This window comes from Nomascus leucogenys, chromosome 1a, assembly GCF_006542625.1.
Source record: "Nomascus leucogenys isolate Asia chromosome 1a, Asia_NLE_v1, whole genome shotgun sequence".
NCBI lineage: Eukaryota > Metazoa > Chordata > Mammalia > Primates > Hylobatidae > Nomascus > Nomascus leucogenys.
This window is the reverse complement of record NC_044381.1, coordinates 84,098,182-84,115,078: the sequence shown is the minus strand read 5'-3', so window position 1 is coordinate 84,115,078 and position 16,897 is coordinate 84,098,182. Positions and strand designations below refer to the sequence as shown.

The following is a 16,897-nucleotide window of genomic DNA, read 5'->3' as shown; positions in this document are numbered from 1 at the left end:
AGGATGTGTTTGGTTCACACATTGGAAGTTGTAAGGCACTGGGCTTTGCCCAAATAATCGCTGTGCTGTTAAGTCTATCTTGATAATTCCTGCTAAATGTGCCAGTTTTTTAAGAACCCATTTTTCTATCTCAGTACTTGTCCTTCTGCTTCTTGCTTTAATATAAAGAGGTAGCTTCACAAATTCGTAGCAGCAAGAGGAGGCAGTTCAAATACAAAACACCAATCTATGACATAGTCAAGTAAGCCCAGGATTTGAGTGGGGCAGGCTTCTGTGATGGCAATTTTCCAGAAGGGGGAACTCTTCTTAATGATGGGAATTTCCCAGCCCTTCCTTCAGGCCTTGAAAGGCTAGAAGGTCCAAGTTGGCAGTTCAGAAGCTATATTGCTGAGCTGTCATAAAGTTGAATCCTTATTCAATAGTTAAAATCAGTTTGAGGAATTATATAAACTCAATTAATGCTGAAATTTATTTAAAAAAATTTCCCCAAGTGGATTCTACCTATTTGGATAATGATTACCGCTTGTTATATTCAAGAAGTAAATTTGTAAGATCTTTTCAAGTCTGAGAGAGCTGCTCCTCAATTTTTTATATTAAAAGCCTGCTAAATCTATTAGGAATTTCTCCCAAGATGCTTTTCTTCAGAAATACAAAATGAACCACCCAGCCACAAAGCTTTACACTGTACATTTTTTGGGGACATGTCTTAGGAATGCAACTCTACTGTCAGTACCATACTTTCTGGCCTGCTCCTATGGTCAAGGCTTTTGGACTTACTTTGAAGGGGCCCTGTAAGATTCTTCTGGACTGTTGTATAATAGAAAGTTTCTAGGTTTCATGGAAAGAGAGAATGGTATAGGAAAAGATGGCAGGGCTCTTTAATGTGTCCCTACTAAGTGCTGTGGATATAGTGTTTACCAACATACACTTTGTCCTAGTATTCATGGAACTTATCGGGTGGGAAAGAAAACAACCCTGGCCCAATACTCACAAATCCTTTTTCCACCCTGTTTAAGCCATACAAGACAACAACTTCTCAAAGCAAGTTTATACTGAATATAGCATTCAGTACCTATTTACCTATCTACATTTCTTTGTCTTCATCTCTTCCCCTACAGTAGCTCACACTGTCTAGGAGGACTAAAGGAGGCTAATAGGTTATTGAACCAGCCATGGGGAAAAGAAAACTAGGACATCTGCTGACCCATATTTAAGGTAGATCCATTAGAAAATGGGCAAAAAACCTGAACAGACACTTCTCAAAAGAAGACATACAAGCAGCCAACAAACATATGAACATATGATTAGGGATATGATCATTTAACATATCTCTAATCACAGAAATACAAATCAAAACCACAATGAGAGACCATCTCACAGCAGTCCAAATGGTTATTATTAAAAAGTAAATAAATAATAGATCTTGGTGAGGCTGCAGAGAAAAGAGAACATTTACACACTGTTGGTGGGAGTGTAGATTGGTTCAGCCACTGTGGAAAGCAGTTTGGAGATTTCTCAAAGAACTGAGAACTACCATTCAACCCAGCAATCTCGTCACTGGGTATATATCCAGAAGAAAACAAATCATCCTACCAAAAAGACACATGCACTCTTATGTTCACTGCAGCATTATTCACAATAGCAGAGACATAGAATGCTCTTCAATGGTGGACTGGATAAAGAAAATGTGGTGCATACACATCATGGAATAGTACACAGCCATAGAAAAGAATGAAATCATGTTCTTTGCAGCAACATGGATGCAGCTGGAGGCCATTATCCCAAGTGAATTAATGCAGGAACAGAAAATCAAATACCGCATGTTCTTACTTGTAAGTGGGAGCTAAACACTGGGTACTCATGAACATAATGATGGCAACAACAGACACTGGGAACTACTAGAGGAGGGAAGGAGGGAGGGGGGTAAGGGGCCTAAAACCTAACTATTGGGTACTATCCTCACTACCTGGGTGACCTGATCATTGGTTCTCAAAACCTCAGCATCACCCAAAATACCCATGTAACAAACCTGCACATTAGCCCCTGCATCTAAAATTTTAAAAGTCGAAAATATGTAAATATATAAAGAATGCATTTGAATGAAAAGAACAGAAAGAATAGAAGGGCAATGTGCAATCAAGAGAAGAAGGAATGACATGAAAATGAAGAAAAAGAATTTATAATGAGAGGTTGAAAATTCAAAGCCAATATATTACATTATTATTTTGTAGAATTCTAGACAAGGTAAAATAGTTGATATTTTGTCAAGGGTAACATTAAAGACTTTCTTTCTTTCTTTCTCTTGCTTCCTGCCTTCCTGCCTTCCTTCATTCCTCCCTCCCTCCCTCCCTCCTCCCTCCCTCCCTCCCTCCCTCTCTCTCTCTCTCTCTCTCTCTCTTTTTTTCTTTCTATTCAATGATGCTGCCAACCTAGCATCTATTGGGGAAAAATATCTAATATGAACAGCTTATCATCATGGGTTCCGGAAAACAAAACATAGCTATGAAATAATACTTTTTTTTTTTTTTTTTTTTTTGAGACGGAGTCTCGCTCTGTCGCCCAGGCTGGAGTGCAGTGGCGCAATCTCGGCTCACTGCAAGCTCCGCCTCCCGGGTTCACGCCATTCTCCTGCCTCAGCCTCTCCGAGTAGCTGGGACTACAGGCGCCCCCCACCACGCCCGGCTAATTTTTTGTATTTTTAGTAGAGATGGGGTTTCACCTTGGTCTCGATCTCCTGACCTCGTGATCCGCCCACCTCAGCCTCCCAAAATGCTGGGATTACAAGCGTGAGCCACCGCGCCCGGCCTGAAATAATACTTTTTATGCTTGGAGAAAACAAAATGTAGGTAGGCTAAGGTTTCTATTACATTAGTTATCTGTCAAGTTCTACAAATATATACTATGGCTAAATTTTCAAGTCTTATTATTTGAGCAATTGCAAAATAGTATGAGAAATAAAATTCAAAGTCAATATAGACATTAAGATTTTGCATTTAAGTATGTTTTCTATAATCTTTTGATTTAAACTTTTGTTGTATTACAAAATATTATAATTTTACTTAAAATGCAGCAAGACTTTGGCTTCTTTTTAATTTGCCTACTTATCACTATGTTTATGGCATTACACACCTAATAGTATTAATAGCTCTTACTTAGATTCAGATGCCTTAGATGAGCTGCTTGCCTCTTTTGTCTGTTTTGTAAAGTTTGATTACAGTTGTCAATACTGGTCCACCAAATTTTTAATAATGCATAAGGGGAATTTTTAGGAGTTTCTTTTATTGTAAAAGAAATGCAGTATATCCTCAGGGTAAAAATATTCAAGTATTTCAGAAATATTAAAAAAAAAAAAGTAGAAGTGGCTGGGCATGGTGGCTCACACCTTCTATCCCAGCACTCTGGGAAGCTGAGGCAGGTGGAACAACTGAGGTCGGGAGTTTGAGACCAGACTGACCAGCATGGAAAAACCCCGTCTTTACTAAAAATACAAAATTAGCTGGGTGTGGTGGTGCATGCCTGTAATCCCAGTTACTTGGGAGGCTGAGGCAGGAGAATCGCTTGAACCCGCGAGGTGGAAGTTTCAGTGAGCTGAGACCGCACCATTGCACTCTAGTGTGGGCAACAACAGCGAAACTCCGTCTCAAAAAAAAAAAAAAAAAAAAAAAAATTAGAAGCGCCCACCACCACGCCCAGCTAATTTTTGTATTTTTAGTAGAGACGGGGTTTCACCATATTGGCCAGGCTGATCTTGAACTCCTGACCTTGTGATCCGCCTGCCTTGGCCTCCCAAAGTGCTGGGATTAGAGGCGTGAGCCACAGTGGCTGGCCCTCACCATCACTTTTAATTCTCTAACTTCTACCCCATATGCAAACTCTTACTACTAGAAATAACAGTTGGGTGTATAGGGTATTTCTACATATAAATATCTTCCCATGCATATACCGTATTTATAAATATATGTTTGTTCAGTTGCTATTCAATGTGAGATAAAATTAAACATGTTATCCTGCAATTTGCTTTTTTCAAATAAAATGTATCTTGGGAAAAAAGTAGAAACAGGGGCTGGGTGCGGTAGTGGGTGTCTGTAGTCTCAGCTACTTGGGAGGCTGAGACAGGAGAACCACTTGAACCCGGGAGGCAGATGTTGCAGTGAGACGAGATCACGCCATTGCACTCCAGCCTGGGCGACAGAGCGAGACCGTCTCAAAAAAAAAAAAAAAAAAAAAAAAAAGTAGAAATAGGGTTGTGCTTAAAAGTATATAAACTCACATAAATTTGTGCCAATTCAGAATATCTAGGCTTTACTAGTTTCATATTTGGGCTGGGGATATAAGATTTGGTAGTCAGTCATTAGCATACAGAATGAAAAGCACAGAAAGCCAAGGATAAGCCATGGGGAGACCTATATTTAGGGGAATGAGCACAGCAAAAAGAGCTATAAAAGCTAAGAAATAATAGATTTTGAGTGGAGAATGACGATATGCAAATAGTATGTTGCTACACAGGAATATAAAATTGTGGTAAAGAGGCCTAACAGCTTGCTTTTCCAGGCATTTTGTGTTTACATACACATACCATTTTGAGGCTTTGTAATCCAGACAAAGATAATTCAACAGTGACACTGCTCTCTTCTACATAATAGTCTTCAATATTTCTCTTTATTTAATCTCTTTCTTCTTAGTTATAGTTCCAAATTTTAGTTTAAGTTCTGGAACCTTCTAAAACATTTTTACTGCTTGGAATTTGTAATTCTTCAAAAGCAAGATCAATATCTATTTCAATTTTGTATCTTCAATAGCCTTTGGCTTAAAATTCATAGCAGATGCATGACTGATCTTACTATATTCTTGATACTTCCTGCGATCCACAGACCTACAGTTTGGTATAATTTCGGAGCTTGTCAGAGATGCAAAATCTCAGCCCACCCCAGATTTGTTAAAGTATAATCAACATTTTCAATGAGATCTCCAGATGATTCACAGGTACACAATCAATACTTCCCGGTGACTGATTAAACAATGAGTAAACAAATTGTATTGTTCTCCTTATTTCCAGTCTCCATCATTAGCTTATATGATAAATCTAGGTCAACTGATCTTTTTAAAATAATAGTTTTTTATGTCAATTCAGCAAAACAAAAACAAAAGCAAAAACCCAAACAAACCAAAAAATACCCAAACTTCAAATTTAACTGAATTGGGTAGTTCTGCCTAAATTGCAAAGCCTTTCAAAATCTGGCTCAAATTTCTACTCAATTTACCTGTCTTATCCTTCTACCTGAACCTCTTGTTCATTTCTAATTCTCTAGACATTATTTGTTTCTACTTCTCTACTTTGTGCATTCCGTTTCCTACTTGGATTAACACACTCTCTTTTCCTATCTAAATCCTACTCATTCTTTAAGTTCTAGCTTGAAACTAGAGATTTATAAAACTCTCTCTGACCAATCCAGCCCACAGTAGTACACAGGTATACAATATTTTGTCTTTATAATGATAGTAGAGAATTATGGATTGTCAATCTCAGGAAATTTAGATTCCATTTTTATCTCTGCCACTAACTAGTAGTATAATGCTGGGCAAGTTACTTAACATCTCTGGGTTTCAGAATGTGTCTCTTTAAAGGAAAAGACTATAGGAACTCCAACAGTACTGTGTTCCAAACAGTGTGAGAAAACAAAAGATGTATTTTGATATATACATAATGTTTATAAATGAATGGTTTTCAAATATAGTTGTTAATTCTCAGGTATTTGAAGCATCCCTCCGGTAATCTTCATAGTACTATTAAATTAACCTTTTTAAATAAAAGGTATAGTAAGCAAAGGCCGTTTAGTCCAACTCACTTCAAAGAGTTACAAAGTCTTACTCTTCTGTTTTACTTCAATTGTCAAAATTATGGCAGGGGACAAGAATAAGAGCTGAGAAATAGAATCACATAGAATTTAAAAACCAGACTCAAACCTTTTTTAATGACACAAATAGAGCTGGCACTCTCTACCCTTATCTGTCATAGTTGAGTAAGGTTCTGTGCTTACTGACTTTTTTTTTTTTTTGAGACAGAGTCTCGCTCTGTCACCCAGGCTGGAGTGCAGTGGCACAACGTTGGCTCACTGCAACCTCTGCCTCCCACGTTCAAGCGATTCCCCTGCCTCAGCCTCCCAAGGAGCTGGGATTATAGGCATGTGCCACCATGCCTAGCTAATTTTTGTATTTTTAGTAGAGACAGGGGTTTGCCCTGTTGGTCAGGCTGGTCTCCAGCTCTTGATCTCAGGTGATCCACCCGCCTTGGCCTCCCAAAGTGCTGGGATGATAGGCGTGAACCACTGCACCTGGCCCTTACTGACATTCTTGAGCTATTTCTCTCCCTGCTTTAAACCTAGGGTACAGTTTCTCCCATGACTCTGCTTGTTTCCCTGGAGAGCTTTACCCAGATGCTTCTGTGTAACAATATTTGCTTTCCTTAGCAAATGGCTAAATAGGAAGAAGAAGAATGAAGGAGGGCAGCCTTCACAGAATATCAATAGGTGGTAGATGAAATACCTTGTTTTCTTTGCTAAATTCCCAGCACAGATTTCCATTAGAACAATTATAAATTCTTTCCTCCCACGTTCCACCTCTGCATTCTACACCATTCACTCTGGACCCCTTCAATACAGCACTCTAAGACTAAGAAAGCCTAGATTTGCATCAGTTGTTTTTTTTTTTTTAAATTGTTCTCAGTTTGATATAAGGTATTACTATTCAAGAAAAGGGTATACACTAGAGATTTGTACATTCACCGAATTGCCTTAACCTGTTTATAGTTTTGTTGTTCTTTATACTGTTTTCAAAGTATATTTTGGAGTTAAATGCAATATCACCATTATTAGGAAATGTCCACCACAAATTAACAGTGTGGATCCCAGAAAAATATCAGCATACCAACATGTTGGCCTTTCACTGACGTTTTGGCCTTTAGAGTACTTCAAGATAATGGCAGTATGTATAGTATATTAAGTAACCTCTTTTAAAAAAAATAAAAGTATAACAATAAGAGGGAGAATGGACAGAATTATAGCCCAGAACAAATTAGGGTAAAAACAATTTAAAAGCTTCCTTTTCCCTTATAATATTTCTTAGAGCTCATTAACACACTTAGAGGTAGGGCCAGAGCCATTGGTAGGAAGGAAATAACCCTAAGAATCTGGTGTTTGTTCCATGAAGTTTCAAGCCTGCTTGCCTTATCTTTGTGTTTTCAAACTCTTGGATTTATCCCTTCTCTTCTCAGAAGTTGATTTTGGTCTTTGGAAAAGCTGTATCTGGATAGGATAGTTTTTAAGTACTTGTATCTTAAAGGATAGGTTACTGCTAAGGCCCAAATTCAAATAACTGGCTTTTTTTCCCCTTTCCTTCCTGTACACTAGCTCTACTTTCCCTTCTTAGGACGAGGGGCCCTGGAGTCTCACTTTGTTGCCCAGGCTGGAGTGCAATGGTGCGGTCTCAGCTCACTGCAACTTCCACCTCCCGGGTTCAAGTGATTCTCCTGTGTTAGCCTCCCGAGTAGCCGGCATTACAGGTGCGCACCACTACACCCAGCTAATTTTTGTATTTTTAGTAGAGACGGGGTTTCACCATGTTGGCCAGGCTGGTCTCAAACTCCTGACCTCAGGTGATCCACCTGCCTTGGCCTCCCAAAGTGCTGGGATTACAGGCGTGAGCCACCACTCCCAGCCAAACTTCTTTAGCGCTAAACATCCATGTAAATACAAATGGTGAAGATTTTAAAAAGAATGTCATTTGAAAATACACCAGCTTCCACTCCAGTGTCCTCAGAGAAAGAAAAAAAAATCAGGAGGAAAGAAGAGAACTTCAAAAGGTTAGATGACATAAAAGCTACTACCTCTCAGGTTACTGGGAAGATGCTTGTGTCCAAGGTTTAGACCAGGGGTGTTCAATCTTTTGGCTTCCCTGGGCCACATCAGAAGAAGAATTGTCTTGGGCCACACATAAAATACATTAATGATAGATAATGAGCTAAAAAAAAATCACAACAAAATATCATAATGTTTTAAGAAAGTTTACGAATTTGTGTTGGGCTACATTCAAAGCTGTCCTGGGTTGTACGTGGTCCATGTGCCAGGGGTTGGAGAAGCTTAGTTTGTTTATTTATTTATTTTTTGAGACAGAGTCTCGCTCTGTTTCCCAGGCTGGGGTGCAGTGTTACGATCTCAGCTCACTTCAACCTCCGCCCCCCAGGCTCAAATGATTCTCATGCCTCAGCCTCCCAAGTAGCTGGGATTACAGATGTGTACCACCACACCTAGGCAATTTTTGTATTTTGTAGTAGAGATGGGGTTTCTCCATGTTAGTCAGGCTGGTCTCGAACTCCTGGCCTCAAGTGATCCATCTGCCTTGGCCTTCCAAAGTGCTGGGATTACAGGTGTGAGCCACTATGCCTGGCCTGGACAAGCTTAGGTTAGACTGTGTCCAGTTTGAGCCTAAGATAAAGTTCATAGCATGCCTTGTCAGAGCCTACCTTGTGAATGGTAGGTCAGAACCTCTTCAAAAGCACATCTGAGTTTTGGGAAAGTACTCAATATAAGGGAAGAAGGATCCATGCTTCATGAGGTCTACACAGTGATGAGGTAGTGATAAGAGAGAAAGGGGATTATGGGTGATAGATACATCATGAGTATTTACCACTCAGATCTGTCTCTAAGCCTCGTCTCCATTGGGTTGATATTTGAGTATTACTAAAAGCAGGTGTAGCTCTAGTGAACTGGAAAGAGTGACTTTTGAAAGACAGCCAGGCAGCAGTGTTGCATGATACTGGGATGTTTAGAAAGTGCAGACTTGCTTTTGATCACATGAGACAGCACTGGAGATTCACAAAAATACTTAGAAAACTTAGCAGAGGGCTGAGTTAATTCAGTAGATGGGGGTAATAGGCTCTTAAAAATTGAGTAATTATAGTCATTGTGCTTCCCTTTGTACTTTCAAGTAGGTAAAGCCTGGAGAAACGGGCTACGTAAAGATACAAAAATCAATATAGAAGTCCTAGAAAAAAATTGTACTTAAACTTCAAAGAATTAGGTAGTGCTAATTTTGACAATCTCTGTTTCTCTTCTTACCTATGTTTTTCTTGTCTTTCTTGAAAGAAGTAAAAATGTGAATCAGAATAATGCCATCACTGTTAGCTCCATTGGGATAAAACCAAAACTATTACAAAAACATCCTTTGAAACCTAACACACTACAGGAAAGTAAAGTATTTCTCTTGTTTTCAGAGACATTCCAAGAAATCTTTATCTCTAAAGGACATAGATACCTCAGTATTCTTTGGCTTCTGAAGAATGAGGTAAGTGAAAATTATGACATTAAATTTCTGCCTCTTTAAAAGCAACTCCACCTAGTGAGTATTCCAAAAACTCGTATTTGTACAATACAAACTTTTCAGAATGACATCAAATACTTACTTGTCTCCTACAATACCCAAGTTGATTGTGGGGTAACCATGTTCCTGAATTGTTGCTAGAAGAGTTGAACGATTGCTGTCTCGAATCTTCCCTGGTAAGAGGTCATCTTCAGGATTTAGCAGCTACAAAGCCAAAAAACCACCACAAATTATTCTATTAGGTTAATGTTGCGTATTTCTAATGAAAAAAAAAAATCTACTAAACTGAGTTTAGCATATCTAGCACCTACAATGGTATCTGGCATTTTGAAGGTGAATGCCCAAAGGATCTTTAAATAAATATTAAACGTATAGGAGGATGAGAAAATGTTTCTATGGAAGTAAAAAAACACTCAGAAATTTCACTGGCGATTGAACTGCACGCAAAATATCCCACCAGGTTGGGCTCCAATTTGATAAGAATGCTCTGGAGATATTGGCCAAACTAAATAAAACAATTATCTTTTTTTCCTCCCAATATTATTTTCCAATTTGTCTTCCACTGGGAATATTTGAGGTATAGATTGTGTGACATGAAATCCTTAAGTCTGAACAGAATAACAGTTTATCTTTTTTTTTCAAACTTTTTTGTCTCTTTTCTGAAGTGGGGTCAACAGTATCAAAGAAGTTAAGCTTATATGAAGGAGAGGAAGACAGATGTTTTGTCTCTGATACTAGCAAACTTAAGTAATACTTAGCTACATGTATGCAAAATTCCATTATTCTGAACTGAATTAATCTTTAGAGATTTAATATCTACTATGCCTATGAAGAAAATTAATGAAGCTTATTCTACCTTAGGATGTTCCAATGAGGTAGTCAGATTGTATAGTAGGAAGAGCTTTGGATTCCGACAGTGTTCAAATTCAAGTTGACAAAATTCTTTGTCTTAATTTTCTCATTTAGAAAATACAGTAATAATAACTACCTTGCAAGGTAATTGTTAGGAGTGAGATAATGAACATTCAGTTTATGCAGATAAATGCACAATAAATGTGATTCTCTTTCCTTTCTTTATGACATATGATGTCGAAGGATCACCTATTTTCCTCCCAATTGTTCTCATATTGTTACCCCTTGATGCTAGTACAGATGAAATCAGTTTATAATGTGAACACAGACTATTAGATTATAAAATACCTAAGAGTAGGGGGTCCTTCACATACACAGACACATTCTTACAACAATTTATGTATCAGTTTTAAGATATGCTTTGATTTCAGAAATTATAAAGTAAAAAAAAAAGTACTTATTTGAAGTGAGAAAACCTGGACTATTATTTTAGGAGGTTAAAGGCAAGCCTGCACATTTAAGATGTTTTGGCTACTAATATGGCCAACACCAGAGCTTATTATATGAATTCTCCCAGACAATAACCACAAGCCCTAATCTTCCTTCAGACTCATTAGTGATACTATGTGGCCAGATTTTTGACTTTATATTAGAAAAGTAGTAGCTTTGCAACCAACTGTCCCCTTACAATAGGCTACAGGAAAACTCTGACCATCTTATTCAGTGTCACCAGGGAGTCTTCCCTTCAAATACTTACTAATTTAACTTAATCAGATGCCACGTGACATTGTAACCCACTTCCATTCTTACTCACTGGCAGTGCTTGGAAAATTGCTATTGCAATGCTAACATAGATTAATTTTCTGATCTTAATTAACACACAGTTATTAAAGTGATTATAATTTTATAAGGGGCAGGGCTTGCAGTTCTTTAACTCCATTAATCAAACCAGTTGCTTTAGAAAGAAAACTGTGTGATTACATCATTTTTTTTCAAAGCAGGGTGTTGACCAGCAACTAAGTAAGATTCCTCTGTTATCAGGATGGTTTCTTTGCTATTTATATTCCTCTCTGTTATTTTGCTGCAAACAGTTCCAGAAATAACGGAAAATTAGAGATCACTGGAGAACCCATTATTTGTCTGTAAAATTGACATAATGAAAAAATAGCTAGTTAAATGAGGGCGTGGGATTTACCGTGTATTTTAAATAATTTCAAAGAAAACACAGAATTAAATGGAAGAGTATAAGGCTAAATATACTAGAATAAACTCACAATTTTTCCTTTTAAAACTGAATCTTATTTTCTGTTATACTTCCAGTCATCTTGGGAATGATGTCTGAAATTTATTACAGTTTCAAAAGAAAAAAAATACAAGGTAAAACAAAACATAACCCATCATCTCCATATCAAGTCACCAAGTTCAATTTCCCATTTTTGGTATTATCAATGGTGCCACTATCTTCCCACCTTTTTTTTTTTTTTTTTTTGAGATGGAGTCTTATTCTGTTGCACAGGCTGGAGTGCAGTGGCGCAATCTCAGCTCACTGCAATCTCCACCCCCTGGGTTCAAGCGATCTTCCTACCACAGCTTCCTGCGTATCTGGGACTACAGGTGCACACTACCATGTCTGGCTACTTTTTGCATTTTTAGTAGAGACGGGGGTTTGCCATGTTGGCCAGGCTGGTCTTGAACTCCTAACCCCAAGTGATCCACCTGCCTCAGCCTCCCAAAGTGCTTGGATTAGAGGTGTGAGCCACCACACCTGGCCACTATCTTCCCACTTTTTAAACATTAAACTTTTTTCTTGTTGTTGTTTGTTTTTGTTTTTGAGACAGAGTCAAGCTCTTGTTGCCCAGGCTGGAGTGCAATGGTGCGATCTCGGCTCACTGCAACCTCTGCCTCGTGGGTTCAAGCGAGTCTCCTGCCTCAGCCTCCCGAGTAGCTGGGATTACAGGCATGCGCCACTACGCCCGGCTAATTTTGTATTTTTAGTAGAGATGGGGTTTCTCTACTGTTGGTCAGGCTGGTCTCGAACTCCTGAACCTCAGGTGATCCACCCGCCTTGGCCTCCCAAAGTGCTGGGATTACAGGCGTGAGCCACTGCGCCTGGCCTAAACATTTAACTTTGTTTTCCCCTTTGTAGCCCACTCTTCCCACAAGCCTCAATCATTAAGAATATTCTAATCCATCTCTTCCTTGACCCTACATTTTCATTCACTCTTTTACTATCTCCCAAAACAATTCTAGGCATTCATTATATTATGTCTGAATTTCTGTGAAAGCCTTATAATTGGCTGCCTTGCCTACAAATCTATTTCCTTCTGAGAAATAAAACAGAAACATCAACTTGCAAAACTATACCATTATTTGCATAACAGCTAAACTGTACCAAACCAGGACATGTAACTTGAACTAAATTGTTTTTAACACAAGCTTGTTCAGATCCATATACTTTAAGATAAGATCATGGACAACTTGTTTTAGTTCCACATGGATTCATATGCTCTGAAGATAAGACTCATTGTAATCCACCAATTCACCTATTTTACAAATTCCGACCAATCTCTGCTCGGACTTTGCTTAATAACTTCTACCTTAAAACTATCCCATGGCCAACCCTAGTCCTCAAAATCCTATAAATACCCTCATAAAAATCTTATGACTGCCCAGTTGTGAAACACTACTGAGACTCTGTTGAAGGGTAGCAGAATATACCATCCCCAAATATGCCAGCATAACAAATATTTTTGAGCTGAAGGCACTTGAGAAGAAAAACATAAGAAATGCTCTCTGCCTTTCTCCTGTTTGCCTAAAAGTAGGACATACATTAAGAAAGGTAACTCCCCCCGCGACCCCTGGAGGGATAAATCTTTTTTTTTTGAGACGGAGTCTCGCTCTGTCGCCCAGGCTGGAGTGCAGTGGCACGATCTCGGCTCACTGCAAGCTCCGCCTCCCGGGTTCACGCCATTCTCCTGCCTCAGCCTCCAGAGTAGCTGGAACTACAGAACTCCGCCACCACACCCGGCTAATTTTTTTGTATTTTTAGTAGAGACGGAGTTTCACCGTGTGTTAGCCAAGATGGTCTCAATTTCTTGACCTCGTGATCCACCCGCCTAGGCTTCCCAAAGTTCTGGGATTACAGGCGTGAGCCACCGCGCCTAGCCCGAGGGATAAATCTTTGGACACTTATCAGCCTGCAGATGGCGCCAGAGGAATTTATATATCAAACTTCATTAACTAGCCTTTAATCTATCATTAGTTTCCCATACATTCGCCTTCCCACAGATTGCCGGCCCTAGAGACTCAAGGTCCTTTTCCTTTGTCTCATCACTTCTCTAAGAATGTATTGTTCTTTGCTGAAGATGCTATTTAAGCCAGACTTCTCAGCCATCACTTTACTAATTTTCCCTTGGGTTATCTCCCATATACATGAGGTATACATGTTAACTAACTTCTCTTTTTTTCTTGTTAATCTATCTTTTATAGAGGTCCCAGGTAAGAACTCACAAGGGTAGAGGAAAAATTATTTTTCCCTCCCCAACATTGTCAAGGTGATATTTTCTTTTGCTCAGAAACTTTAATATAACCATTTTGTATGATTAACAGGTTTTCCTGGTGGTCTCTGTATTAGGATTTTGGTATTATGAAAATCCTACCAAGACTTAGGTGGGAACCCTTGCCACCAGTTATATTATTGGTTATACTGTATTTCAGTGAGGTCTCTTCTGCCTTTTTGCTTGGGGGGATTCCTTGTCTATGATGCTTAGATTAACTCCAGCCCTTGTTTTGAGGTCTGATCCTTTTTTTGTTGAACTCCCAAAGAGAGCTGATATTGTTTTTGTTATAAGTATAAGGTTTCCAGAATTGTTTGGTTATCTGATTGGATTTATACTAATTTTTGTTTTTCTTAGTAAAGATTTGAAACTGGCCATCCTATCTGTCAGTTGGCCACATTGTTGTGTGCCTATAAGAACTTTTCTTAGTTTTGTCTGTGAGAAACTGGCTTTGGGAGAGATTTCCTCTCTACCCATTCTCGCTTGTTGGGTTTTAGGGTTAGCTGACAGGGGTTCAACCTTTACTGTTGAGGACTTTAGATACAATATTTAAGCGCTATTTTTCCCTTTTGAATGACCAGTAGCTAATGAATTCATGGGTTCATTTAATAATAAACTTGCACTATCTCCAGGCATAACTCTGGCTTCTGTTTTCTCTTTCACATATTTATCTTTCTAAAAAGCATAATTTCATCAGGGACAACCTGGAATTGCAGTGGTCATTTTGAAGTACTTTTGATATGACTACAGTTATTCACTTGAAAGTACTTTTAAAGACTTAATTAATCCTATAGTCTTGATGGAATTGTCAAGTGCCCAAGACACTATTTGAACTGGTTGTAATGACTTCCTTTCTTTCTCACATATTGACATGGGTTTGCTTGCATTTAAGGCTTTCCCACTCTTTGCAAAAAGAAGATGATTAGACTTTTACAGTGGTCAGTAACTCTTTACATATTTGTGGTAATCATCTCACTTCCTTTCTCTGTCTTCTAGAAAACTTAATTTATTAATTGATCAAAACTAAATTCTGGTTATTATGGATACACCCAGATAGTTCAGATAAATAGGTCTAACAGAAAAAGAGGAAGAAAAGTCAACGAGCTCTTGTGAAGCATGTTCCTGTTCCAAATAGCTTTTAATAAAACTCTGGGGAAAAAAACGTTTAACTGATAGTTAAGCTAATTGCTTGGCTTACTAGGTTACAAGATAAGAAGGGAAGAGAAACATTTAGAGCTTTTAAACATAATTTAAGGAGTCTTTAAGAATTTGGTTTAGAAATACAGAGGTTTACAAATTGTATTAGAAAATAATTAATATAATATTTCCATTAAGATGGCTCTGGACAGATTTGATTGGTTTAATAATTTTGGCTTAAAACCTGTCCTGTGAAGTGGCTATGGTAGCATAAGCTTGTAGTCTCAGTTACTTGGGAAGCTGAGGTGGGAGGATCACTTGAGCTTAGGAGTTTAAGGCCAGTCTGGGCAAAATTGTGAGACTCTTTCTTTCTTTCTTTTTTGGATTGTGAATGAGTTTTCTTTTTCAAATTTTAAAAAATTTTTTATTTCAATAGACTTTTGGGGAACAGGGGGTATCTGGTTACATGAATAATTTATTTAGTGGTAATTAGTGAGATTCTGGTGCACCCATCTCCTAAGCAGTCCTGCCCTGCCCTCCCCTCCTTTCCTTGTTTCTTTTCTTTTCTCTTCTCTCTTCTTTTTCCTTCCCCTTCCCCTTTCTTTTATTTTCCTTCTCTTTCTTTCTTTCTTTTTCTTTCTTTTTTTTCTTTCTTTTTCTTTTTCTTTTCTTTCTTTGTCTCACTCCATTTCCCAGGCTGTAGTACAGTGGAATGGTCATTGCGCACTGTAACCTCTGCCTCAGCCTCCTGAGTAGCAGACACTACAGGGGCATAGCATCACGCCTGGCTTGTATTTTTTGTAGAGACAGAGTTTTACCATGTTGCCCAGGCTGGTCTCAAACTCCTAGCCTCAAGTGATCCACCTATCTCGGCCTCCCAAAGTGCTGGGATTACAGGCATGAATCACCACAGGTTGCATATCTAAATTTTAATATGCAGTTTGTTGAAATCAACAAATACCGAAATCAGCTATTCCATGTTAGCTATAGTTGATGACGCTATATCCCCAATTTTGAAATAACTTGCTGGTCCTTAACAAGCTCATACAGTAACAAAATACTGGGGGAAGGTTTAAAGAGTATACATAGACATCTTGTACGGCATTTTTTGGGTTGCCAAGGCAACTGTCCTGCTTGCCAATATGTCATATGAGATTCAAGAAGTGGACATATGTGAAACCATATATATCTTTTTTTTTTTTTGAGATGGAGTCTCTCTCTGTTGCCCAGGCTGGAGTGCAATGGCGCAATCTCAGCTCACTGCAACCTCCGCCTCCCGGGTTCAAGCAATTCTTCTGCCTCAGCCTACCAAGTAGTTGTGACTACAGGCATGTGCCATCACACCCAGCTAATTTTTTTGTATTTTTAGTACAGACAGGGTTCCACCATGTTGGTCAGTCTGGTCTCGAACTCCTCACCTCAAGCGATCCTCCTGTCTCGGCCTCCCAAAGTGCTGGGATTACAGGCGTGAGCAACCATGCCCGGCCTGAAACCATATGTATCAAAGGAAACTAAAACCAATACTTAAGGAAAGTTTGTACTGTGACTGGGTAAATTATGACCTTGCTACATTAAGGGCAATTTCTTTTGCCCTCTCTGAAAATAGTTAATTTTTTTTTGCTATTGTTTTCTGGGTATCTGAGAATTTCAAGTCTTCAGGAGAGATAATATGCTTTATTTATCTCTTTTTTTGTCACCAATTTCCAGTAAAGTGCCTGGCACAGAGGTACCCAATTATCTACTGAAGAAAATTAAACTATATGATCATGGAGTCATAATAAAAACTAACTTTGAATAAGAGAAAGGGAGGAATGTTGAGCTATATGGAACCAGAGATAATATAATTTAGAAGCATTATTCTCTCAGAAAACTGTGGTAAAGTTTAGTATAGCAGGCCTGTTAAAGTAGGGGAATGAGTCATGTAGAATTAGTCAAAGCTTCTTCAAGAGTAATAAGCTCTATGGGGGCAGGGAACT

General features: G+C 38.6%; 1 protein-coding gene across 16 annotated transcripts in view; it reads right to left on the bottom strand.

Moving 5' to 3' along the window:
* Positions 1-16,897, bottom strand: part of GPHN (gephyrin) — a 700,118-nt gene that overhangs the window by 50,042 nt on the left and 633,179 nt on the right. For all 16 annotated transcript variants that reach the window (XM_003263586.4, XM_004087163.3, XM_030812325.1 and 13 more), the window contains one exon: positions 9,458-9,579. In XM_003263586.4, the coding sequence (XP_003263634.1) occupies positions 9,458-9,579 (122 nt within the window). The remainder of the gene's footprint in view (positions 1-9,457; positions 9,580-16,897) is intronic.